The 27,718-nt window shown below is 34.4% G+C and overlaps 1 protein-coding gene across 5 annotated transcripts in view; it reads right to left on the bottom strand.

Annotated features, from left to right (window-relative positions):
* The window catches only part of LOC128168801 (synaptotagmin-7-like), an 83,794-nt gene that overhangs the window by 17,542 nt on the left and 38,534 nt on the right, over nt 1-27,718 (bottom strand). For 2 of the 5 annotated variants that reach the window (XM_052834966.1, XM_052834964.1), the window contains exon 3: nt 9,325-9,348. The exons of 1 other annotated variant lie outside the window; for it this stretch is intronic. In XM_052834966.1, the coding sequence (XP_052690926.1) occupies nt 9,325-9,348 (24 nt within the window). Of the gene's footprint in view, nt 1-9,324; nt 9,349-26,554; nt 27,656-27,718 lie in introns of those variants that run through there. 2 more of the 5 variants (XM_052834967.1, XM_052834969.1) reach the window with 2 other exon arrangements.

Genomic DNA, 27,718 nt, shown 5'->3' with positions numbered 1-27,718 from the left:
TTTATGTAAAATCACCTGTCGTTCCCCTCTCGGCAAAAACTCTATAAATATTGATACAGAGAGATCGAGTACTAGGGACTACCGTGTGTTCCACACAATGCCCCATTAGTGCGCGCCTTCAAATCAATCTTTTGTACGAACTACTTTGGAATCGGCCGCAGACCAGATTGAAGAAATCTCACCATTAAAAAAACTTCAACCTTGGCAATACCCCGTGTGTTTGTAAAGTTTCAACCGTCTCGTTGTTTTATTATATAAATCACCTGGAAATTAATTAAAATCATTCCAATTGACCGTCGTTTTATAATATCACATACATATAAAAATTCATCTAGCTGTCTAAAGAGGCTGGGTATATAGAGAAAAAAAACTGTATAATTAACTATACGCATCTCGGAGAAACGTGGCCCGAACCTGATCTACATCAGATGATCAACAAATGCGATATTCGGGTTCAGATTTTATAGTGACATTATCTCCTCCATTTATCTATAAAATCTTGTGTATTACACTATAGTCAATAATCAGCGACTATTTTCACTACCACAATATCCGTATGCGTTGTATCAAGAGGATAGACTTGGTTTGTAAATCTTCAGTACCTGATACCGTTATATTATAAAGGCGACGGAGGAAGACCTTGCATTGACAGAGTATTCCATCATGCGTCGTGTCTTTAAAACAACGCAGAGTAATGAAAGAGACCGAAGTACGCAGTTTAACGCAATTGGTTATCGTAATTTATGTCTTCAATCATAAGATCCGTAATGTCTACCGGAAAAGTGGAAATGAGGCACGAATATATAAAGTAATTGAAACAAGTCTTAGGCGGCCACACTGTTCAAGCGTATGTCGTTTAAAATTCACGTTAGAATGTTTTATGACTCCAAACCAGCGCAAAAAGTGTTTTGTCCAAGTCTCGCGAGAGTTCTTTAAAAGTCTCGTGGATTCTCACGACCCGGACCGGAAGGTCTCGTGTCTGTTGCTGGGGTAAGATTTTATGAAATGATATGATAAATCTTTGTCGTCACATGGCTTTTTACTGCCCCACTTGTCAATATTTGCCCGTGATTTCACCGCCAGAGAGTTGTATATATGTTCGTCTCTACAGAAACCAATTACAATGCTAAATCTTTGCGCGCGTCGACAATTCGACGGTGATGTACATAGAACTTGTTCATTAGCCGGATATTATTCGGCTGGTGGTGGCACGACCTGATTAACTTCGGTCCGCCATTTTGTCGTCTGTGTATGATTAACTAAATTGATTGATTAATAGATTGAATTCATTAGGGATACATGAAAAATAGAAAGAAGAAATGAGATTTTTAGATTTGAAACGTGAAATCAAACGCTGACATTTAATAAGAGTTAATGAAAACAAACATGAAGGAATAACAGAACCTACTGGGTATGTCAAAGTATACAGCGTATGCAAGAAAAAAAAATCCCATACAATTCTGATATTTACAAATGCCAAAAAAACACATCCTACTTATTTCCAAATAATCTGGTTATGAAATCTCACTAATGAGAAATCGAAAGAAAAAAATCCTAAGCATAAGTCTTTCCCATTGTAAAACCATGCCAGATGAACACACCTCTCGTGATAAAACTGATTAGGAAAAGCACGTGTTACACGTGGTGCACAAGCGTGCAGACAAAAGACATCAAGGAGACTAGAGCAATCGGGTAAAATCAACGCAAAAACATTCTGCATGTATCATTACCTTCCAAGCTTTGGATCAAATACTGTTGAAACTACATGTATTTATCACAAAACCCGTGCAATGCAACTGCTTCTGCATTTTGATCTACAACATTAGCTCAATATCAAATAATGAAGACCTTGATCCGTTTTCTTTGACATACAGATACCAGTATCTGTAAATGATATTCAGTGTCTTGAGATTGTTTTTCTGCTGAATATTAAACCGTCGAGTTTTACGAGTAAGTAATCATGGAGGACAAAAACAATACATGATTTCTCGCAAGACAAGGGACCTAATTTATAAGGAGAATATAACATTTTTAAGACACTCCGCTTCATAAAAAACATGGTATTCTCATCTATATGAACCGCCATTAATCATCTTTGTTTACAGCAACCAATTATTATCCCAACTAACAGCAACCAATCAGTTTTACCAAAAGTAACCTATCATCATCTTTTTTATCATCAAAACCACCAATCAATAACAGCCTCTTATTCAAAAGCAACCAATCACAGACTTAATCAAAAGTAACCCATTACATTTATTTTTTCTTGACTTGGTTTCGAACCCGGACCGACGGATTGGAGAGCGCAGGGGTTTCATTGATCGAACAACAGACGCGGTGCTCCCAATGATTTGGCAAATAGCTCTTTATGTATGCAATAAATGAAAATTACAATAAATTGATAACGCATGGGACAAATTCGTGCTGTAATTGGACCACAACATCAAGGTTTTCACTGTTGTTTAATGGATCTTATTAGACCATCACCATGTCAGGACACTCTACTGATGTCACAAAGTTAGTCTTATTTTTACTACACCATGTCAAAACACTCTACTGATGTCACACAGTTAGTCTTATTTATAGTAATTCATTCCAGGTATTTCTGGACACAAAACGTAATATATATTATATATTCTTTAGAGAGAGAGAGAGAGAGAGAGAGAGAGAGAGAGAGAGAGAGAGAGAGAGAGAGACGTATATTTCCAAATCAAGGGTTTATGATCTCCTCTACTCTACAAAAATGATAAATGTATCTAGAGCGGAGCGGATCAGGAATCCTTTACTTAAGAAGAAGATGAGAGAGTCGTTGATAATTGAATATATCGGGGTTCACGAACACAATCCAATACTCTATTTATAGCCGTGAATTACATGTAACTTAATAAATATCATTATAAGAAGAGGGACCCCTATTCACTAGTACATTTTCAAATAGCATTTTTTAATTTAACCCAATTGACAGCTAGAAAACCAAATATATGCATGGTCCTTAAACAAACTAGAAAATCAACTTGTACGTTATCTTTTGACTTCGTTAGAAAAGTGCGTATAAGGTAGTACAAAACAGATAATCAAAAATTTTTCCTATCGTTCAGTTTTTCTGAAATTTTGATATTTTGTATTTGAATGAAATCAATAAATACAAATGTAAGTTAAAATTCTTAAAAATCCGGTCTGACAATGTTTGCCCACATCGCCTCAATCCTAACCTTTCAATCTGCGATGCAAATAAGTTGCTTTTTAATATTTAACAAATATCTGTACTGCTATTTGCACAGGAGACCTTTTTGTTACTTACAGACATTGAATTAATTTTAATTGGTAAATTAGGGTCATTTCTGGTGTAAAATAATGTAAAATAGCACTTTTAAATCGCCTTTTTAGACGATGTACCTTAACTTTTTTCTGCTTTGAGTAATTCATGGGTATGATTTATATAAGATATAATGATGGATTAAAATTACCATCTACAAATTAATAAGCCATGATTTTGTGTTTTTGAGAAAATATTTGAAATAACTTATTTTGCAGTTGTCTACTACATGTACCTTTAAGAGTAAACCTTGACCTTTCAACTGAAAGACTATGAAGAGTTTTAACACTTATTTTCCACATGGAACGAGAGCGCATGCGCGGATAGTAAATTTAATAAATTAAAATTTATGACGCGCATTGAGTGGGAAAGACACGAAAAATATATTAACATACATATATAAGTAATACATGCATCATATTCGATGGTTAGGGCAAATCTAAAGACAACAATTATTAATAAACAATTTATCACGTAACTTGAACCCTATATCTGGAATCGTGGAAAAAAATCAGTGACAACTTTGAGGCATGCAGAGGGGATGCTTGTTCAATATGCCTAAAACCTGACGCGTTCGCACGAGTCGGTGCTGTAACGGCGGCTAATTTATCGCGTTGATTACTCGCGAGACGAGAGACCCGGGCGCGACCTTTAGCAGACCGACGCGGGGACTTATCGTACAATGAAGTGATTGACGATTGGATGTAAATATGCACACAACAAGACAGCACTGATTTCCTGAACTGATTATTTTTGCCCGTTGATATTTCGGACAATTGTCTTGGAAAGATCATTTTTCCATTGATTTTGGACAATTGCTCCCTATCCAAATGGACAAATATTATTTTTATTGTGCAGTAATTTAAGGAATACTCCGCACGTAAAAAGGTTAAAAATATCTTAATATTATACCAATGTTTTGTGTTCCTTTTATTGATTGAATAAAAGGATACTGTAATACCGTAACGTGAAAAGTATCCGAATTGACCAATATACTGGGTTCATTTTTTCATCAATTAAACGGGAACACTCTAAATGTAACTTTATAGAGAGAAAAGTATTTCGATGGACCTATATTATGATGTATTTTTTCCGGGAAGTAAAGGAACACTTAAAACGTGATTTGTGGTACTATCTGATATGATGTACAACTTCCAGTTTTTAATTTTCTTTTCAGTTATATAATCGACGTCAAAAATATCGAAAAGCAAAATAATTCATAATGGCATTAATGTAACGGGAAATACGTCACTGATAAAACTATAAACCTTAGAATAATGCTTCACTGTTTCAATATGAAATCAAATATTGCTTTCAATATCCTAATGTCGATGTAACCTTCTCATCCTGACATGTGTGAAACCTTAAACCACCACGTTATATTTCAGAACCCGCGAAACAACTAGTGAAATGGTCCGCTGCATAAACAATCAACTATCTGCAATTTCTTAGACTTCCCAAACTTAATTGGCAAAAAACAACCGTAATCTCTGAAAATGGTATTAAATCATTTCCTAGAGATAGGCAATTCCAGCTTTAGATTACTAGACAATATAATGTTTTATCGAAAATTTCGTCTTCGAGACAATGTGGTATTTTCTTCTCTATCTTAGCTTACAAATAGAACCATTTTAACAAGACCTTGGACTTTCGGTTGGATGTAGCTATCTATTACTTGCGTCAAAACAAGTTAAAAATGACGCAGTTTCAAGCGAAATATGCACCAATTGCGTAGTCTTAGCTCAAAAGCCAGACAAATCTTGTTGATTTAAAAGAGCCATGGCTGAGTGGCCAGTAATGAAATAAACAGGCCTACGTCACATTGCTGTTTGACACATCTACCGAAAGTCCAAGCTCTTGTTAAAATGATTCTATAGCTTGGGTGAACACCAAGATGCAATAGAACAGAGACTAGACAAAGGAAAGAACAACATTTTTGATCATTCCAATTAAGACCGCTTACCAGCATTAATAGAACAAAGAACCACAGACTAAACCATTCATGATATCCTAAAATAAAAACATCCTTAAAACGTATTGTTGTTATAACAAATAAGCGCAAAAAACAGTATGACTTCGGATCATTATGATAACAGAAATAGTTATCTAAGACAGTTTATCAACGACGCTATTAGTACGTATAACCACAATGAAAGGTTCATTATGTTTAGAAAAGAGTAAAGAACTTGACATCAAACGACACTAGAAAGAGAGTGAGGTAAATTAAAAGTAATGGCGGTAGCAATTGACGTAATAGTGCATCACGGTCATCGGGCGAGTGCAATTAAAGGCGGGAAATCTCGGGAGAAATCAGATGTTTTATTTATATAGCCCACAATGAATCCCTGGTCCTGTAATATAGACTCAGCATATTTAAGGTGAATGTGACGAAATAGTTTGCGTGTATTTCTACTGATCTTTTAGTACTAAACTTCATTTTCTACAAAAATGTCAGAGTTTAATGAGAATGATATTATTGCGTCCTTTTGTTCGTATGTTTTCTGTGAATGTAACTTGTAATTTATTTCTATACAATGGCCTTTCAAGACTAATGATACATGTACATAGAGACCATTACATAAATAGTGCCTGTTTGGGAGGGTAACAGTTGAAATAGACATCCCGAGGAATCCAGGTTTTCGAAGGGTGTCAATTTCAACTGTTATCCTCTCAAACAGGCACTATTTATTTTATTATACTGAAGGTCTTAATATTTGATAATTTTTACTGCTTTTATAGAAATGATGTGAATTCTACGCCGAACCGTACGCTCGTAATTTACGCGCATGTAACAATTCGTTTAATTATACTTTCATGTAAAATACTGATATCTGATTGGTTTAGACGCAGTTGGTAATCCCTTCTATTACCCTCAGCGTTAGCAACACACTTGACAACGGGTAACACAACGAATTGTAACATGCGCGTAAAGTATGCGCGTATGGTTAGCCGTAAAATTCACTTCACTTCTATATAAAAACTGTAAATTTTCTTTAAAAATAAAACATTTAGTATAATAAAATAAATAGTGCCTGTTTGGGAGGGTAAGTGTTGAAATTGACCCCCCTCGAAAACCATTGTCAATCTCCGTTTCGCGTCGGTTGACAATGGTTTTATCGGGGTGTCAATTTCAACTGTTACCCTCCCAAACAGGCACTATTTATATATTATTATACTTTCATGCTAAATACTGAAATCTGATTGGTTTAGACGCAGTTAATAATCCGTTCTATTACCCTCAGCGTTAGCAACACACGTAGCAACGGGTAATACAACAAATTGCTACATGCGCGTAAATCATGCGCGTACAGTTCGCCGTAGAATTCACGTCATTTCTATTTAAAAGCAGTAAAAAATTCTGTAAGATTAAGACATTCAGTATAATAAAATAAATAGTGCCTGTTTGGGAGGATAACAGTTGAAATTGACACCCTTCGGTAACCATTGTCAACCTCCGCTTCGCGTCGGTTGACAATGGTTTCCTCGGGTATCAATTTCAACTGTTACCCTCCCAAACAGGCACTATTTATATAGTGTTGCCCGTTGCTAAGAGTGTTGCTTACACTGAGGGTAATAGAACGGATTGTCAACTGTGTCTAAACCATTTAGATTTCAGTATTTAACATGAAAGTATAATAAAACCAATTGATACTAGTTACACTGTATCTAATGTATTGAAAATAGTAATTATATCCATAGGTTGGATAAGTATTGTTAGCTTGTAAAATGTTGTTGTTTCTTCCATGTATGGTACATTTGTACCTAACCTGAGACTGTTTTCCTTTTTGTCTAACACATATCATACTTTTAGGTATTGCTGTACCGGCGAGTCATATATGTACTACAAAAACTTTGCAACTGAAACTACCTTACTAAATAAATATATGCCAATACTATTATTTTTACTTTCTCTGTGTAAGAAAAGACTTTCTAATACACCCCTATGATTGTAATTAGGGTACTAAATGAGAAAGTAACTCAATTAAATATAATATGATTAAAAATGTAATATAAGAAGTAATGTATTTATATTCGCTCTAAAAATTGTTTTACTACTGATTTACATTTAGAGGACGTACTTTATAAAGTCATGTAGTAAAAGTAATTGTTCAATTACAGTAACTTTTAAACCTAGTACAACTACATGCATGTACTACTTGAAAACATCCGTAAAATAGTAACAGGACTGTTTATGTTTTGCATTTTCCAAATCTATCGTTATTGCTGGATGATCTCACCAGGACAAGATTCACTGTAAGTCTGGCAAGTACATTATCGAACTTTAATGAATCTCTTGAATTATGTTTTCGAAAAGAATAAAACAAAAATGTGCAAAAGCTACAGTATCTTAGAGACAGGAGATAGAGAAATCGGTCACAATCTCTAACAGTACAATAGGAAATTACAACCAAAAACTAACAACAGTCTGGTTACACTCTACAGAAATCCAGACCTTAATCCAATCAGAAAGTAAACACATAGGACTCCATATTCTCCTTTTTAATAATATAAAAAAAAACTCAATCATATTGCATTAAGTGGAGAAGAGAGATTTCACAACAAGGAAAACAATAGTCCCTCCCGGCAGCGATAGGCGATTCATCAAACGATTTACCGTCAGTGTTTATTTACATCCGCCAGCCTTCCTACGTGAACAAGAGAACAAATAGGGACCAATATATCGGAAATTAAAACTGTGTGCTCCTGGTTGAAAATGCTAATGGTTGTATCGCCCACCGCGTGGAGATGGGAATATCACCTAAAGGTCTTACACCAATATAGATTCGGGTTCGGGCGTATGAATATTTATTGCATAAGGTTGTTAACAAGTATACTCGCTCTCTTTCCCAACAACCAAGAACAAGAACGTATTAACCATTTCTTCACGTAAACTTCAGCAGAATGCAATATTACTTTCAGATTAAGGGGCAGAGAGAGGGAACACAGTCAATCATTCTGACTGAGTGAAAGGTTACGAATTAACTGAAGGTAGACAAAATGGTGGAACAATAAACAAAATCTGTATTTGAGAGCCATAGTTAACAGCACGGGGTACGGAAAACCCACTTTGGTTTTTTGTTGTTTGGTTTTTGATGCAGCCTTTTACACATCTATTTACATTCTATGATTCACTTGTTGTATGACCATAGGCGGCCCTTTTATTGGCCAAGTTATGGCGAGTACTCTACATGTACCTTTGAAACTGGTTGTTTCATTCTGTTAAACACGATATTCCACCGCCAGGCTTGTGCAATAAATACTTACCCACTAGTGCGTCGGGTGAAAACTCGCTTTTTAAGGTTGAGTTCAAATTTTGTTTTGTAATGGTTAAGCATTTACTGACATAGAATACAGTTATGCATATATTCTACTTTTAACAAAATAGATTATCATCTGAAAAGCAACAGTGAATGGAAGGAATTTTTCATGAAATACAAGGCTTATTATACAATAAACTCCTGTTTATATTCTAGTAAGGGGATATTAGGTTTCGACAAATTGCCAATAAAGTATTCTAACTTATAAAATTGTTCTTTTTTCAAATTAAATAAGCGAGAATTATGTTACAGATAATAAAATAATTTTGTTGTTAAACTAATTTTAGCCAAAGTCAGAACAATAAATACCTTTCAATTTATTACATGATTGTATTACAACAAAAATTTAACTGAAAATAATCGACAGTATTTTTTTTTTGGGGGGGGGGGGGTCATGCGTATAAAATAATATTAACAAAACGAAATAGCAGCTGAATTATGTTGATCGGAAATCCAAATGAAAATGATGTAAATAGATCTTGGCAACAAAATACATGTATGTCGGGTATATATTAAAATTCCAACAAAAACAACGTAACAAAATTTACATGCACAAACATGATTTAATATTCTAAACAACCCATTTAGGCCAACACAACAAGAGGAATACGGGTATACGGATGAGAGGGCGGGTTCATTACAAACACAGGCAGACATGCATACAACGGGGCTTTGGTACATTAACTTTACCTGTCTAGTAATCCATTCAGAATACTGTAAGAAAAGAATATAGGATTATGTCAGTCTCAGTTAACTATATGTATATGTCAGAAACAACTGAGTGCCACATCTGTAAGATTAACCTTTAATAATTATCATGACTTTCTCGATAAATCAATCAGACTTAAAAGAGAACGTCGTCCATGGTGTTAGTTTTATGTGGATTATCGTCGAGAGTTATCTTTCTTTTCGTACGGTGATTTGTCGTGAACACTGATAGGAATTGGTCACCTTCAATACTTCACTACAAAAAATCTTATCTTTCCACTTAACAAGTTCATACCTTGGAAACAATATTACAATTACGTGAGAAACAACGACATGAAGTCATACTTTGATAGCTGACACTTAGTCTACTGTACACATGAGCAGACATTTCTTTGAATCTCTAGTCTGATTGACTGAACTCGCTGCTTATGTAAGTATTGTCTTCACAGCTCAACAAGCAATTGGAAAGAAATCTCACCGTTATGTAAAATACACTGTTTAAGATAATTTTTTTAAAAAACCCTGCCTTTATGATTATTATACAATATAACAAAAGAAATCGCCTTCATGTTATATGTCCTTACTGGCAACATATACACACCATTATACACGTCAGAACCATTTCAACAGGACCTTGGGCTTTCGGTAGGACGTTCTATCAAAACAAGTTCAAATGTCGCTGGTTTCAAGTGAAATATGCACGGATTGCGCAGTGCTAGCTCTAAAGCCAGACAAATCTTGTTGATTTCAAAGAGCCATGGCTGAGTTGTCTGAACAGAAATAGACAGGCCTACGTCACTTTGCAGTTTGATACAACTACCAAAAGTCCAAGCTCTTGTTAGAATGGTTCTAATATTCGGTAGACTTTGTCTTTATCTACATTTAACAAAAGCCATTTACTGTATGACACTCTCCACGCAGAAAACAATATCACAAAGCTTATCTTTCAGTAAAAACCAGGAATCACTGCACAATCGATCTTTGCTTGCTCGGTGAGCAGTGCAAGGGGCGAAAGTGAAGCTACAGCACAAAATGGGCCTCCAATCTTATAGAAGTTGCCGCTCCTTGGTCTAGATTGCTATCAAAATCGATTCCGATTCAGTGGTTGATGCTCGACATGAAAGTCTTAATTACTTTTATCATAATCTTAATTGTATGTTTCTTTAACATTAATAGCTGCAAGACATTCATAACACTTCATAAGAATATACAGCAAATCCTCATTATCACGAACTGTGTGCAGGATCAGAATAATAAATGGCTGATTTAGTGAGACATTTCAGTGGTAAAAGTTACCAACTATTTTTGCCATAATGATCTAATTTTGAAGCAGATAGCACATTTTAAATGCATTTAAAAGACATTGTTATGGATAAGAACATTTTTAAGGACCTAGTAATTGCTTTGGTCATGTCATGATATAAGACAAAATGTCGCGTTTTAATCAAATAAACAGTGAAATAGATTGTGGAATCAATATACTGTAGTGTCAATACGTTTTTGTAAGATTCAACAGCTCCAATAAAAAGGTCATTTTGACTGAACTTGAAACATTATCTCGCAATTTACTCAGGATTTTCCATTGATAAAGTCGTCTAATATGACTTGCATATTTGTATCTTTTGGAAGTTTCAAAATAATTGGATAAAGTAGACATGTCTAATAAACTCGCCGATATCTACAGCGAAAATAAATCTAAAAGCAAAGCTTCTTCGATTTCAAACTTTGTAATCCTAACAATATTATTTACTATAAAGGCTCTAATCCATCGAATAAAACAAGTGAAAACTAATTAAAAATAACAAACCAATCGGAATATAAATAGCAGGTGCTTCTGTTACAAAAACCTCTCTTAGTACCGATTTCTGTCTAAAAGGTATCATTTGCCTTCCCCAATAACAGTAATGCTAGTTTGCAAGGGGTCTCAAACAACAATAATCAAACTTAAGAAGTTCCTTTCTTTCCTTTTGGGTTCGAACTATTAAAGGAACCAAAAGAGTGGCATACATTTCTCCGGAGCCTAGGAACAGGCATGACTGAGACAAATTGATTCCGCTTCTGTTGTATTTTGATTACAGATTACGGTAGTTAGGAGCCTTTAAACGAGACAGACATTATTCGATTCAGTGGTGCTTAATTCTACGTTTACACGATACATGATGGAGCTTGTACTCACGACAGCGACGATGCAGGCCTATGTGAGAGAGAGAGAGAGAGAGAGAGAGAGAGAGAGAGAGAGAGAGAGAGAGAGATTACAAACAAGTTTTGCATAGGGCGACATTGGATTTCATAGTATCTATATAGGCATAAGAGTATTTCTTAGTTAAAAAGCAAAGTCTACTATGAAATAACTTATACATGTACTTGATTAGTGAGATGTTTACCACAATATTCTGAGGATATATTGCCAAAGCGATACGCCATTGCAGATATCAAGCATTTCTAGCTGTGGAAATGTTTTGCCTAATGCAACCAACATTAAGAATTGTCATTGACTTTAAGCAATCAATCCCTTTTGCAATGGTTAAAAATGTTCATACTCAAAAGAAGACAGACGTACATTTTATGCTCAAATATTGCAGTCTTTCTCATTAAGAGAAAGCTTCATCTCAGATCCAATTCGTGCAACAAAGGAAAGGTTGGGAAATAGATCTAGGCCATTAGGCTCTCCTTCTGTGTAAATGCAATTTCAAGTATTTACAAGATGCATATATACTTTTGTCTTGCATAATGTCTTGTAATCTTAGATCAAATATTGTTCCACATGCAAAGCAAGCCTCCCACGAGAAAAGCAAACATGGCCCAAGATGTCTGTAGAGCGATTGTTTGATGGTCTTATCAATCAGCAATCATAATTTACATTCATACAATATGGGTTTTTTGTGTATCTCATTATTTTTAGAATTACATTTATGAAAGACCAAAAGTAGACATGATAGTTCTGGGCAATCACCCAAAATCAACCCAGCAAAACAGAAGAAACAAATGTCCAGCAATGTTCACCCGTCTTTTACTTTTTCATTACTTCGAAGTCAACATTGTTTTGTAGGAAGAAAAAGTGTATCAAATTAGGAGTCCTTTTATGCAATGATACAGTGTAAATCGAGATACTTGCATGTATAAAAACTTTTGTTAAAGCAACCACAAGCAATACATAGAAATTAAGGGCGGTTTTTTTGTATGGGACAATATAAAAAATCTAGGAAATATTTTATTGCTCTCGAATGCAAAAATTAGAAATCCAGCATTTATAGAAATATACGATTGATTTCAAACTAAATTAGCAAGTCTTTTATATCATTGGGTATTAATTATGACTGGAAACATTACGCCCGTCTCGTGTATTACCACTCCAACTCTATATTCTTAATAAAATCAATTCGCCCCGTCTTCATTACAGTATATAACACCAAAAACCGTCAACCAAGTATAAAATCCGGAGATATTTTTTTCAAATCAAGTGAACGTGATTACCAAAAAGCCATAAAGTGGCACGACTTCTATTGACAGCGTCTAACCTTGGGCGCTTATTGTCGGCGGTGTCTGCTCGAATAAACCGAAACTGTCCGTCTAATGAAGGAAGGTGTCAATTAACAAGAAATCCAGCAGTGAGCTGGAGATAATACATATGCTTTAGAGGCAGACTCGTGTTGTGTTTCGGCTAATGTTCTATCAAGGTAGAGGTTTTGTCACCAAACTGCCGACATTGGTGGTTAAAACGATTGATTGATCGATTGATTACATGTTATTTGACGTGTCATCAAGAATATTTTTAATGATGGCACAAGAAGGCTCCTATACATGTTTCTATCAAAAGGTGAGCACCCTCGTAAATTGATCAGTGGTGGGTTGTACATGAATCGTTCTACTTCCGTATAATTATTCATTTGCTATTGAAACTTTGAGAGCCCACAAGATGCCGAAAAATTGTAAACAGCATTTATATATTTTTATTCATTTTGTAATTTGAAGAACAGGTGACATTTTAAGGATGACAATACCTCGAGTCTGAGGCCTGGGCAACCTTAACAAATCAAATGTCAAACATTACCAATGGCATTCATTGGTTATAAACTGTCAGGCAAATGATTTCTAAGTCTAATATTTCAAGAAATAATAATTTTTTTTAATGTTATGTGTTGTTATGTGTATCACAAAAGAAAATATTTTTGTAGATAAAGGAACATCGTAACGAGCTAAACATTGACAGAAAAAGCAACGATATCATCCGAGTTATTTTAGATCTCAGACAGGAAACAGCTGTTAATGAGGTTGGATGGTCAACAATTGCCCACCAGATGTACCTTACATTTTGGGGTGTGTTATGCTATGAACTATTTATATTTAGTTGAGAAAAAATCCAAATAGTTTACGCTGCATGATCTTTTGTTTTATCTAATACTGTATCAACTCATTTTTCCATTTAAACCAATTATCTCAGAGAGTTCGAGACTTTCGCCGATTTACACCAGCGGAACTGGTCACCTCTCAAAGTTAGAAATAAACAAAGTAATGACGGCAAGAGGGTGCAATTTTAAGGATAATAAAATGTCAAAATTCGTCCGTCTTTTGGTATAATGGAATATAGTTTTTTTTATTTACCTCAAAGAATCACGTGCTGATATATTGCTATTCTTATCGATTGCAAAAGAATTTTTGTAAGCTGCAGTATTTATTTATTCATTCACATATATCAACTGATGAAAGAAACCAACTTAAGAAAAAATGTCAAAGAAAGATCTCGTAAGATCTTGAGTTTGTAGACTAATTTCCTCTACTAGAAGATAATGAATTCCTTTCTCCTACTCTTTCTCTCTTCATTCACAAAAGCAGATAAAACCCTCTAAATGCATAAATAATGCTTCCGCTTAAAAATTAAGCTAACCGCGTTCCTTATAAGTTCTCTTTGATTAGCACAAGATATTGGTTTATCAGCTAATAGGAAAAACTGGCCTCATTTACAGGAAACATAAAGGGTTCGGTCTGAGGATGCGATTTCTCATCTGATTTTCATTCACCTTGACCAATTTGACCTACGTAGATTGGAAATATAGTCAATATACAATCAAACATTCGAATTACAATTGATTTTTGGTTTAACTTCTACTATGATTGTGCTTGAAACAGTTAAGGCACCAGTTGGAAATCATCCGTCCGCGATCGTAGCGACTTCGATTTTGGTTATTTGTTAGTGCGATTTCACTCAACAATACGATGATAAAAGATTAACAATGACACCATAGCCAGGTGATCAGACTTATTTGTAACACCTTAATACAGTACCTGCTCAATTAAGTAAACTATGTTAGAGCACAGCAATTTACATCGATAAAATAAAATGAAACTAAGCAAAAACCAAATAAAGCTATTGCACAGTAGTACACAATATTACAGTCGTTAAAAGAATTTCAATCAGACAAAACTATTGCACAGTAGTTCACAGTCGTAAAGTCAAACCATACTAGGATATTGCACAGTAGTTCACAGTCGTAAAGTCAAACCAACTAAGATATTGCGCTGTAGTTCAAAGTCGTAGAGTCAAACAATACTAGGATATTGCACAGAAGTTAAAAAGTTATAAAGACAAATAATACTCGTAGTCTAAGATATTGCACTGTAGTTCAAAGTCATACCATACATGAACTACCAGACTAAGATATTGCAGTGTATACTCAAAATGTAAAACATGACATAGTAATGCCTAAATAGTACGCACTCAAAAAAGTCAAACCTGATAAAGTCTTTCCTAAATATTACACACTCAAAGAGTCAAACCTGACATATTCACGCGATGGTTTTAATTTCACACTGCAAAAAAATCAAAACTTAAACATTCAATTAATTTGAAATTGAATCAATTTATTTGAAATTGTGTATTCGCGATTGGTTCAAGTTCGAGGATAAATGATTCATATGTAAAACGCAAACAAAGTGAAATTTAAGCAATCATGATTATTTGTCAATTTTTTTTTTGGTCGATTTACATTATAAGGGGAAAATAGTTCATCTGAAATAAATTAAAGTACTTCACTACACCTAGACTTATAATTTTTAAGACACTACGTCAAAAGATGGCGATTTTAATATTTTGTTAAACTGTTTGTATCAATCGATTCAGATGTATATAGCTCAGTGGTTAAAGTATCAGGCTTGTGAACCGCAGATCATGAGTTCGAATCCGCCTCGGCTTTTGTTCATGTTTACTGAATGACATTTTTGAAAATATAATTTTTTATCCAAAATTGCACATTTTTCGTCTATTTGACATATAAACTTCTTATCCATCATGCTTTCTATCATAATCAAGTAATTCTTTGCTGACTTGAGAAAACATTCCAAGGTGTAGTGAGGCACCTTACTTAATGACTTTTTTTTTCAAAATAGGTGGCAAGTAAGGAAAAGTACGTCTCTATCTTCATCTAAAAGCAAAGAAATACATATTCTGTCTCAAACCATTGCGGCAGGAATTCATTGTAAAGTCATCAAATATTTAACAAAACTTTGGAGCAAAGAGTGTGCGTTATTTCCTCCTTCTTAAAACCAAATAATAAGTAAACGTACAGAGACAGCTTGTCGTAAGGTGAATCTAAAGTAATAAAGGTCTTTTTTTTCAATTAGAAAGACCTTACGATGGCTTCCAGGAGCCCGAGGACAGACAAGGAGCGCAATATTTTACACTGCTTTTCTTCAACTGATTACCGTTAGCACTCAAATCTTTTCTTTCTAGATCGGTTCCAATGATTGCTTTTGTTATGATTTCCTGCGGGAGCGAAAAGAGTCCTGTCGCACCCATTCTGCCGCTTAAGTATACATGTTCTGTACCTGTTTCTGAGTTGGTATAGCAAAGATTCGAATCCAGTCAACCAAAAAACTATTGCTATAGAAAAATAATTTATTTGGATTAAAATTATTTTGTCTTGGCTATACATGAGTTATTTCCTCATACTCAATTTGAAAAACATTTACATGTTAGAACGCAAGAACGATGATCACTTTTTTTGCTGATTCACTTTTGTATAGCACACATGAAATCATGGGATCTCAGGCAACTTATTTTTTAGAAATTGATAAAACAACAACAAAAAACACGCAATAAATATGCTGTATAATTTTGTAATCTGTGTGTATTTGTATTGAACTAATGTCCCATTAAGGAAAATTTATTTCATAATTCTATACTTGTCTATTTCTGCATGCATCTAGTACCCCCGGGAAAAGCTTAGCCCAGCAACTATTTCGACCGTGATTGAAATAAGATATCCTTTTTCAGATTTTCCGAATGCACTTGTTGCTAGCATAAAGTGGAGCTTTAAGGATTCACCGGAAAAAATACATATCAGGAAAACTCCGGAAATCGAATCTGCAACTCCATGATAACTAGGTTCAACCCCCTCATGTTCGAAAAAATCACAACTTTTTTACTGTTTTATATTTTTCTACAGCAGAAAATTTGTATTGAAGGTCACTGTAAGCGCAACTGCCTTTTGAAGATAACAGAGAGAATAGAGTGTCCTTGGATAGAATGAGACATAATTGAGTTTCTGCTTTCCAAATCCTTGCAGTTGGTTGCAAAATGCGTAGGTGAGACAGACCAAGTAGGCAATTTATAATACAATAATTGTTCTGCATTCATTTATCATTTCAAAAGCAATTGAACGAAGCAGTCAATCTAAGGAGGGATATGTCTGATACGAAACATAATTCCTTTGAATTAGCCAGACTTTTGTTTTACTGATAAAGGATAATGGTAATATGAATATCATGACAAATGGACTCCAAGCCGATCAATGGAAATCCAGCAAGGACAGTGCCCGAGTCTTAATAAATCATGATCGATTGTGAACTGCTCGTAAATTACTTCATTTGATCCTTTATCAACTGCATGTAGTGAGAGGTCGGGATTCCAACTATTATCCTCATCCAGCTAGCGTTATGGCTTTGATACGACTACACGAAGATTAAAAGCACCTTTGTCTTGAAAGGAATATCACCCGTAAAGATTAACATTACATAATGCGAAACGGAAACATTGCACAAGTTTGCAAAAAATCAAAGTACTGACAGTATTTATAGAATGATTCACGCAGCGCATTACTTATATTCCATGTAAAATGTTGACATGAAATATATCATTACTATTAAACTTGTTAATGGACAAATGTATCATGAAACACAGTTTGGCACTATTTCATTATTTTGGTATCACGTTGCAACTTGTATAAAGTTGCCATTGAACCGTTTGCATGCTGATTAGCGTTCGGTCTAAGTATTTTCTTAAACCGCTTTGTGTGACAGTCGATTTCTTGAGCGCCAGTTTACAGTCAACAAATAGAATCCAGTTGTTTTTCAAAACTTTCAAGATGAAGAGGCAGGTGGATTTAATTTTAAAAAATGCAAATATGAAATATGAAATGGTGTATAGTATACGATGACTCAACAAAAATAAAGGAACATCTGACCTTTTGTCCGATTAGATGCATATTCATCTCAATATGTTTGAAATATACTCGTAGTGAGTATAAACAACATGTAATCAAATACGAAAAAACCAAGTGTACAGCTTGTAATAGCAACGATTCAACCATATGCATGCGATCTTTCATAAAATCAGAATTAACACTTTAAAAAACAGTAAAAGTACTCACAATAACCCATTGTAACAAATTTTTTACACTATATTTAATAGGGAAAAAAAAGATAAATGGACATGTTTCTTTGCTTGCTTTCTATTTGTCGAGATATCTGATTAAATGCAGAATGTCACATTATGAAGACTTCAAGCAAGTTTTAACACCGTTCGGTCACTGACAATGATTTACCAAGAGCGAACACGTATGTTAATGAAATATGTTCATTGACATCGAGAAAGCTATATTACATGTAATAAGACGTACAGTAGTTTACTATATACGATAATATGTATGGTTCACTCGTCGTTTTGCAATAAACATATCCAAAACATTATCACTACATATCTTTATCAGGCAAAATATTAGAAACACGTTATTAAAAGGGTTCGTCGACCTCACCTAAAGGATTTAAGGTTGTTAACGGTCTCATACCAAATGTGACTTCATTATCAGCAGCTATCAGATTTATACATTAATTCACAAGCTGGCACAAACATCATGCAGACATAGCTCCTCTGTTATTAGGGCTCGAAAATTTGTGCAACTTGAAAATATTGTATGTGTCCCTCTTTTAACTCTCATTACATTGCCCGCAACCAATTACTGTGGAATCATCTAAATTCAAGGGGGCAATTTTCGTGGATTAAAGGGTTTTTTGATTATTCGTGGGGAGGTAATTTCGTGGACGAGTTGGTTTTTAATTCTTTCTAAATTTGTTTTCGTCGAGGATGTAAATTCGTTGGGGGGAGGACTACCAACGAACACCACGAATATTGAGCCACCTTGAATTCTAACGATTCCACAGTAAGTGAAAAACAATTGGCATCTATTTGAATAATGCATCATTAAATTTACTTCACTATGCAATTCATTATAACGGCAAAAATAAAATACCAATAAATCAAACCCAACGAACATCCCGGAATGCACACAAGAGAAAAACCGTCACTGAGACTTTGAATTATTGATACATTGCTTTTTTTTACAATAGTTAAAGTTCATCAACAATTTTTCGCGCTAATATCCATTAAATACCAACACCAATCATAAAACGTCAATGTCTGCTTCAAATATTTATCAACAGCGATCGATTGATTTACCGTAGTATACATTTTGTCTTGATTTGTTTTGTATTAACATCTCTCTCTCTCCTCTCTGTCTCTGTCTGTCTGTCTGTCTGTCTCTCTCTCTTTCTTTCTCTCTCTCTCTCTCTCTCTCTCTCTCTCTCTCTCTCTCTCTCTCTCGTTAAAACACATGTTTCTAGAAAAAAAATTACGTCGAATAAAACCTTTTCTAAAATAAAACAACCAAAAAAATACTCACCTATGGTAATAATGGTTATACATGCTACGCACACAGTCTAACGATCCCGCTATATGTGATGTGGGTATCTACAGGTTGCTGAGATATAAGTTGACTATCAATTATTTATAGCTGAATAAAATGACGTGCCCAGAGAAAAAGTTCGGATCAAGCATTCCACCCTACGACGCTTGTGAGATCAACTGATACACTGTCCGTACTTACGTTCAAGCTTTAAAAAAGAATCAGATATATACGTGCTATTATATTTTCGTATGATTTTGAAGGACCATATGATTTTAGGGTACTTTTTTGGTAAGAAGAGAAATCTGTGATTTGATGCAAAGCTAAAACAAATGCAATCTACAGTTTATGTCGTAATTTTATATCATAAAAGTATTCTAGAAGTCGTTTTTTATGTATTTTCGCAACGTTTAAAGCCCTTATTTTTATCTTCGAACAATAACTTATTCTGGTAATGCTACAATATTTCAAAATGCGCACATTTATGCAATACATGTATCATTTTCCCAAAATGTAAACATAGGTAATCACAGATTACAAAGCTCACCGAGACGAGACATCACCCTTATGAGATTTCACCTTTATGGACCATCTTTATCATATTAAATGAAAATCATACTTTATGATCTTGGATATTCATGGATTCTGTTTTGACACAAAATCGTATATCATCTGTTAAAAAATTGTATGATAATCATATGTTTATATGTTAATCAATACAATAATATAAAATTAAATATTGCATCCAATCATATTTATAACATATATCATATAATACAATAAAATACCATAATAAACAATGATGAGATATGATATTGTAACGTTTGATATGACATTGTATTGTGTTATACGTTATTGTATTTGATCAAATAATACAATATCATAATATATAAAACAATATTATATAGTATTATATTACAATATCATATTACATAATACATCATAACATTGAAACATATGATATTATATTGTATAATATAGTATGATATTGTATGATACTGTATCATTTTTGATACAAAATATGATATTGTATCATATGATACAATATAATTTGATACAACATTGTATCATATCAAATGATACAATTTTATGTGATAAAGTAAAATATTATATAATACAATATTATATTATACATATGGTATCATATGATACAATCATATATTTTACAATATCATACAATACAATTTCATGTGATGTGATAATGTATCATATTATAAACCAATATCATATTATACAATATCGTATGATACGATATTATATAATATAACAGTATCATATTATACAATTTCATGTGATATTATTCTCTATTACAGAAACTAATATCATATTATGCAAAATCGTATGATACAATATTATAGAATATACAATATAGTATCAATATACCATATTATATTTTGCAATATCTAATGTAATAGTATCATGTGATTAGATAATGAATTAATAATACAATATAATATTATACAATATTGTATCATTATATACAATACTATACATAACGATATCATGATAAAATATCATTACATAAAATATCAAAAAAAATTATACAATATCATATCGTATCTTATAACTTTTTATAATATTACATATGATATTATATTGTTTTATATTAAACAATATTGTTTCATACCATACAATACTATATCATAGGAATCATGTTATATCATTTATCAACAAACACATCTATCTATCGAGCAGGTTTGAGTGAGGTAGGAGATTTCTTTAGCATCCTTGATAATGGAGATCAGGCTCTGCATCTGAAGCAACCACTGCGTTTCATTTATAATATAGTTAAATCAACTATGCAAGCTATCATCTATAAAACATGTGACCTGTTCCAAAAAAACTAAACATCATCCAGCATCCGAAACCTATGGCTCAGATTCAGCATTCAAGCGTGTCAGGTGCATCAGTATACATAAGACGCATCTCCATGCAAGTTTGGTGAAGTTCAGACCAGTAATAACTAAGATATCACCATCAGAGGGCACTAGCAATTAAAACCTTAACCTGCTCCAGCATCTGCAACCTATGGCTCAGATTCAACATCCATGCCTGTCAGGTGCATCTGTATCATAAGACACACCATCCATTCAAGTTTGGTGAAGTTAGGACCTGTAATAACTAAGATATATTTTTTAGCATCCTTGATAATGGAGATCAAGCTCTATATCTGAAGCTTCCTCTGTGATTCATTCATACTACAGTTTAATCAACTATGCAAGTTTGAAAAAGTACTATTATCTATTAAACATGTGACCTGTTCCAAAAAACTTAACCATATCCAGCATCTGAAACCTATGGCTCAGATTCAGCATTCAAACCTGTCAGGTGCATCAGTATCATATGACGCACCATCCATGGAAGTCTGGTGAAGTTAGGACAAGTAATAACTAAGATATAATCATCAGAGGGCACCAGTGTTTCAAAAACTTTAACCAGCTCTAAAAACCTTAACCTCCTTCAGCATCCGAAAAGTATGGCTCAGATTCAGCATTCAAGCCTGTCTGGTGCATCAGTATCATAAGACACACCATCCATGGAAGTCTGGTAAAGTACGGACCTGCAGTAACTAAGATATAATCATCAGAGGGCACCTGCAACAAAAACTTTAACCAGCTCTAAAAACCTTAACCTCCTCCAGCATCCGAAACCTATAGCTCAGATTCAGCACCCAAGCCTGCCTGGTGAATCAGTATCATAAGACACACCATCCATGCAAGTTTGGTGAAGTACGGACCAGCAGTAACTTAAATATTGCTATCAAAGGGCACCTGCAACAAAAACTTTAACCAGCTCTAAAAACCTTAACGTCCTCCAGCATCCGAAACCTATAGCTCAGATTCAGCACTCAGGTCTGTCTGGTGCATCAGTATCATAAAACACACCATCCATGCAAGTTTGGTGAAGTACGGACCAGCAGTAACTTAGATATTGCTATCAAATGGCACCTGCAACAAAAACTTTAACCAGCTCCAAAAACCTTAACGTCCTCCAGCATCCGAAACCTATAGCTCAGATTCAGCACTCAGGTCTGTCTGGTGCATCAGTATCATAAAACACACCATCCATGCAAGTTTGGTGAAGTACGGACCTGCTGTAACTTAGATATTGCTATCAAAGGGCACCTGCAACAAAAACTTTAACCTGGTCCAACAACCTTAACCTCCTCCAGCATCTGAAATTTAGGACTCAGATTCAGCATCCAAGTCTTTCAAGTCCATAAGTAGGTCCAGAGGCATCATCCATGCAAGTTTGGTGAAGATAGGACTAGTAATAGCTTAGATACAGGACCTGCAACAAAAACTTTAACCAGGTCCGGACGCCGACGCCGACACCGACGCCGACGCCGAGGGTATAGCATAAGCTCCCCCTGACTTCGTCTCGGTGAGCTAAAAAAGGGCTTTTGAGCTGAGACTACCCAATCGATGCACATTTCGCTTGAAACCACGTCATTTTAAATATGTTTTGATGCAAGAAATAGATAGCTACGTCCAACCGAAAGTCCAAGGTCTTATTAAAATGGTTCTACTATAATACACAGTCAACAGATAACAACAGTTTTGTTTTCTTTTTTGTTGAAAAAAAATGAAAACACTTAGTAGAAACCAATATACAGGTACGACGAAAAGGCGACAATTTGAAACATCAAAGTGAGAGTCCTCTAAATTTCTTCGCCATTCCTTCTATCTCATAGATGACCTTTAATTTTCTTTCTATCTTTTGCTGATCTGTTTTTGCAAATTGCGAACTGCACTTCAATGGTACAAAATTAAAAACCCTTTCAGTTTGAATGTGCAAACCAAACTCATTGTTTATTTCTTAAAAATCCTAGCGTTTAATATTTCTGACTGATGTCGGAATAAAGTTCCAAAGTACAACGATACAATCGCCATCTCTGATGTCGTATCCACTGAGTAATGCATCTGCTGTATCAAAGAATACAAAAGTCCCCTGGACGGGTTAACCCTTTGCCGTGACGAGCTATTTCATAGAACATTTTTATAATATTGCTTCATGTTGCTGTATTAGTATAATGTAATGATATAAGCGATAACTAAAACGTGTTGGTTCCTTTATAAAACCACAATGTTCCAAATCTCGAGGGTTAAAAGGTTTTATGTTTCATATTAAAATCAGTGTTTTATTAACATATCGGTTTTCTTTCAGAACACTTCAATTACATGATTAATAAAAGTAATTATCATATGAATTTGTATGAATAGGGGTGGTTGTTACATGTAAGACAATACATATATGATGAATCCCTACGTCATGTAAAAAACATCAAAATGGCATTAATTTTGTTAAATCTACAAATATGGACAATGTTCATTTGTACATTTGTAAATACATGCTTTCTACAAAGTCACAGTATAACATTTTTCTATGTTCCAATCCGATTGCTGAGATATGTTTCTCAGTTTGAAAGATTCTTAGTTTTAAAAACTAAATTCAATGCAAATTTAAGTAAATTGAAATAGATGTTCTAGAGAAAGAAAAATTCAAGAAATTATAAAATGTAGAGTTGCTTTCATTCGTACACGAAAGTTCATTACTTAATTCAAGGTCAGAAATTTTGTGACATAGCTTAAACCCATGTTTACACCAATCTTCGTTTGAGCTAAGACTATGCAATACATGCATATTTCATTCGAAAATAGCGTCATTTTTTACTTATTATTGGAAGAAATTGATAATTACTTTCTCCCGAAAGTCCAAGGTTTTGGTAAACTGGTTCTATATGGAATCATCAGAAGCTCGTCTTATGCATTAACATTCCACAGAAAATGTCACCAGTGAATTCAAAGGATTTTGGGTTGCTTTTTATTTCAACATTTTGAAAGTACTCTATGTTTAATCGAGGTTAGTCCATAAGCAGACATGATTTACATTATTATTACATGCATAAGACACGAGTAATATTTTTGTAATATGAAGTCTATCGAGAGAATTGCTTAAAATCCGATGCTTTTGCTAAATCCACATCTGTCCGCTGTGGAGGCGAAGCAGTGTAAATACACGGTACACATATAAGCGGATCCAAAATGCATATAATCAATGGTGATTTATGAACAAGCTTCTTAGACTTCTTAGTAGACACGAGTAAGGTTGCAAAAGGCATGATTGTACGTTAATTTCTGATAGATAGTTTTCAATGATCTTTCAAGCTTAAAAATAGTGTAACACTGGAAAAGTGGTAGGTCGTCAACATGAAAGGATTCACGAATTTCTGCCCCCACCCTCATCCTCATTTCTCCTTAATTCTACAAATAGGAAGATCCTTCTATTTTTTTTAATAAGCTTATTTACAAAATTATTTCTCCATGGAAAACTTTTAAAAACTAAGAATAAAAATTAAAGAATCAACGAATTAGAAAAAACTTCACACTAGGTTCTTTCTTGCTTGGCTTGCAGTATCGCACTCGACTCTTTCAAAACAAAGCAGAAAAGCTAGCATTATTGCTATACTTATTTGAATATGTCAATTTAAGACTCTAGAGACGTTGTCTACATATGCATAATGAATATTTCAAAGTTTTCGTTAGATTCAAGACCAGTATTTCTATACAACAGGCGTTAAATTCGCAGCAGATACCAATGGTATTTTTCCACGCTTTCAAAGATGAACTCGAAAGAAGTATCACTGCTGTTGTTGTAGGTTCTTTTTGCTTTGAGAAAATCATTAATATTGGTTATCTCTTTTATATTTGCCGCAATCAATCAGATCACTTTGTCAGATATTTCAAGCAACCACGGACAACCACAATGGCCCAGGAAAGCCAATTTGTAGCGTTTTTCTTCTCATAAATTGTGAGGCTTGCGCTACTAGGATGTGCGAGAAATGGACGAATGTATACAAGACGTAAATGACATCATCTATCATGCACCTAATAGAACTACTCAGCACAAAGCTTGGTGGGGATTGCTTCTAAACGATTCCAAAGAGGGATATATTGGCAAGAATGCATAAAAAAACCTTTAGACGTAAGACAGCGATCTATCACCCACGTTATGGATGGTTTGCTTGCCTTTCGCAGAAACATGACAAACATCTGTAAAATACTTCTAGACTCCATCACAAGCTCTTTTGCATAGAAGGAAATTTCCCTAAACGTTTCCTCTGAGTTCTAATCATAAACCAATCTAAGGATGTAAGCCCTGTGCACAACAGCTATGAATACATAGAGTGACTACATCGATTCTGGTCACACATTATCCACACTAACGGTCGTCCCCCCAAGGAGGACAAGGCGGTCAGTGACACAAAAGACATGATGCTTAGATTACGCCATTTGCATTTATTTATTTATGATGGAAAAAGGAGCTGTTAATTTGATCAAGTCTGATTTACTCTCTCTCTCTCTCTCTCTCTCTCTCTCTCTCTCTCTCTCTCTCTCTCTCTCTCTCTCTCTCTCTCTCTGAGGTAAACTAGGAATTCTAAATTCATTTAATTGTTATTCTCTCTCAATTTCTCTCATGAAAGCTTAAAATGAACCCAAGAATGGAACATTCTACGAATAAACTTCAAAAAACTTTCGAATCTTAAAATTCTCAAATCATTGTTCAGTTACATAATTAGTGTAGGCAAAACCAAAATAAGTGCTTTTAAAGATCTTCAATTTTCAGATGTGCATATCTTAAAAATAAAAACGTTCCAAACAAAATATTCAGTAAATTGACAACAGATTTTTCATGAATATGTCTGGGATTTTTGTCAGTATCCTCTCCCAAAAGAAGCTGATACTATATATAATAACAAAACAATGTATTTATCGTTGCTGGATCATATCAGATTCTAAACATCGTCTAAATTCAGAGAGCTTCACTTGTACAAGACGATAAAGCACGTGTAATTTCACGAATTGCAAAAAGATTCTAATTGCATCGTCTCTGCTTCACTACATATAGTTGTAAAATAACGCTTCTAAACACGACAAATCCCTTTGGGAAAAGTCCAAATTTGATTTTAATAACTTATTATGAATTGCAGCTATTATATGCACCCTGTTGCATCTAGCCTATGACAAATGAATTCAAAAGAGAGAAACTAAAATCGATAGCAGTTTGCAACTTTGTTTTCCGGACGAAAACCGATAACACTCAGTTTATTGTTGTGAGAACTGGTTAGAATTCCAGAAAAATATTTAGATTAAATCACAGTTCTCAATTAGTTTAAAAATCCCCAACGAGTTGGTATTGATTGTCTGGCTTACATGCAATAGCGATTGAGATCAATAATTGATCCCGATTTTTACCTGGAGGTTCCCGTATTGATGCAGGACCAAGCCATCTCTAGATCTAAATCCTTCAGTAATCCAACATGATCACCTTCAGAATATAAAAAAAAATGAAACCAGATAACAGAGATAAACTCAGAAACACTTCACTGTCCCCAGCTTGTCAGTGATCAGTGCAGACAACAACACTAATATCTGGTCCATGTCGTGTGTTCCCATGGATGTCAACGTAACACATTGAGGAATTTAATGCTTCCACATTGCCAGGAGAATCAAAGCAATAAATTATGCATCAGTGATTGCCAAGTACATACAACACATCAAGATATTCTCATCATCATCATCACCATCATCATCTGATGTCACCTAGGTTATCCCAGGGAGTTAAATCAGAATCAAGGAAGAATTAACAATTATACATCATTGGTATCTCACTCCAAATCGAAACAAAAAGCAGCAGTCGCGATGCTTTGAATACAAATCCCTGTTGATACGTTTTATTCTTTGTCTTCTTCCGTAATCCAAGTCGTGACAAATTGGAAGACAATGGTATTATATCTTATCTTTTTATTGTTTAAATTCTCGATTTCCGTAAAAATGCTGAAGGAAACTACGAAAATAAATCCGAGGTGTTTATTGGCTAGAGTTTTTCACTTTTGAAATTTTACAGTAATATTTGAAGACATGGCTAAGTTGGTGACACTATGAACAGCTGCAATTTCAGAACATTTAGCCACTGTCTCTTATAAGCAGACAATTCGAAGTCCGTAACACGCAATTCATGTCAAAAATTTCACATTCACCAGCTGGCTTTTAATTTGTCTGCAAATCACCATATCAAAACAAAAACAACCAAATCCGCAACATATTAATCCCAGGACAAACAGAAACCAATGGAAAAGTCAATGACATTAATTTAAAAAATCCACTGAAACTTCCTTCTGTACGCAATTATAAAACTCGCTGCCTAAAATGTAAAAGCCGGATCGCTCCAATCAGTTTTTGAGGAGTCATCGGGGCTTATTCGTTCGACTAATTGGCACGATGTAAAACTAAAACGAAAATCTCTATTCCATCAACTCTTCTACAAGTTCCCAAACACGTCTTATTGATTAGAGCTTTCCTTCCTGAATCTTTATATAGATCTGCAGCATTCGACAAGGACGGGCCCAGCGGACAGAC

The sequence above is a fragment of the Crassostrea angulata genome, unplaced genomic scaffold (genome assembly GCF_025612915.1).
Source record: "Crassostrea angulata isolate pt1a10 unplaced genomic scaffold, ASM2561291v2 HiC_scaffold_52, whole genome shotgun sequence".
In the NCBI taxonomy this organism is placed as follows: domain Eukaryota; kingdom Metazoa; phylum Mollusca; class Bivalvia; order Ostreida; family Ostreidae; genus Magallana; species Magallana angulata.
Note: the sequence above shows the minus strand (reverse complement) of the source record. Positions and strands in the feature narration are given on the sequence as shown.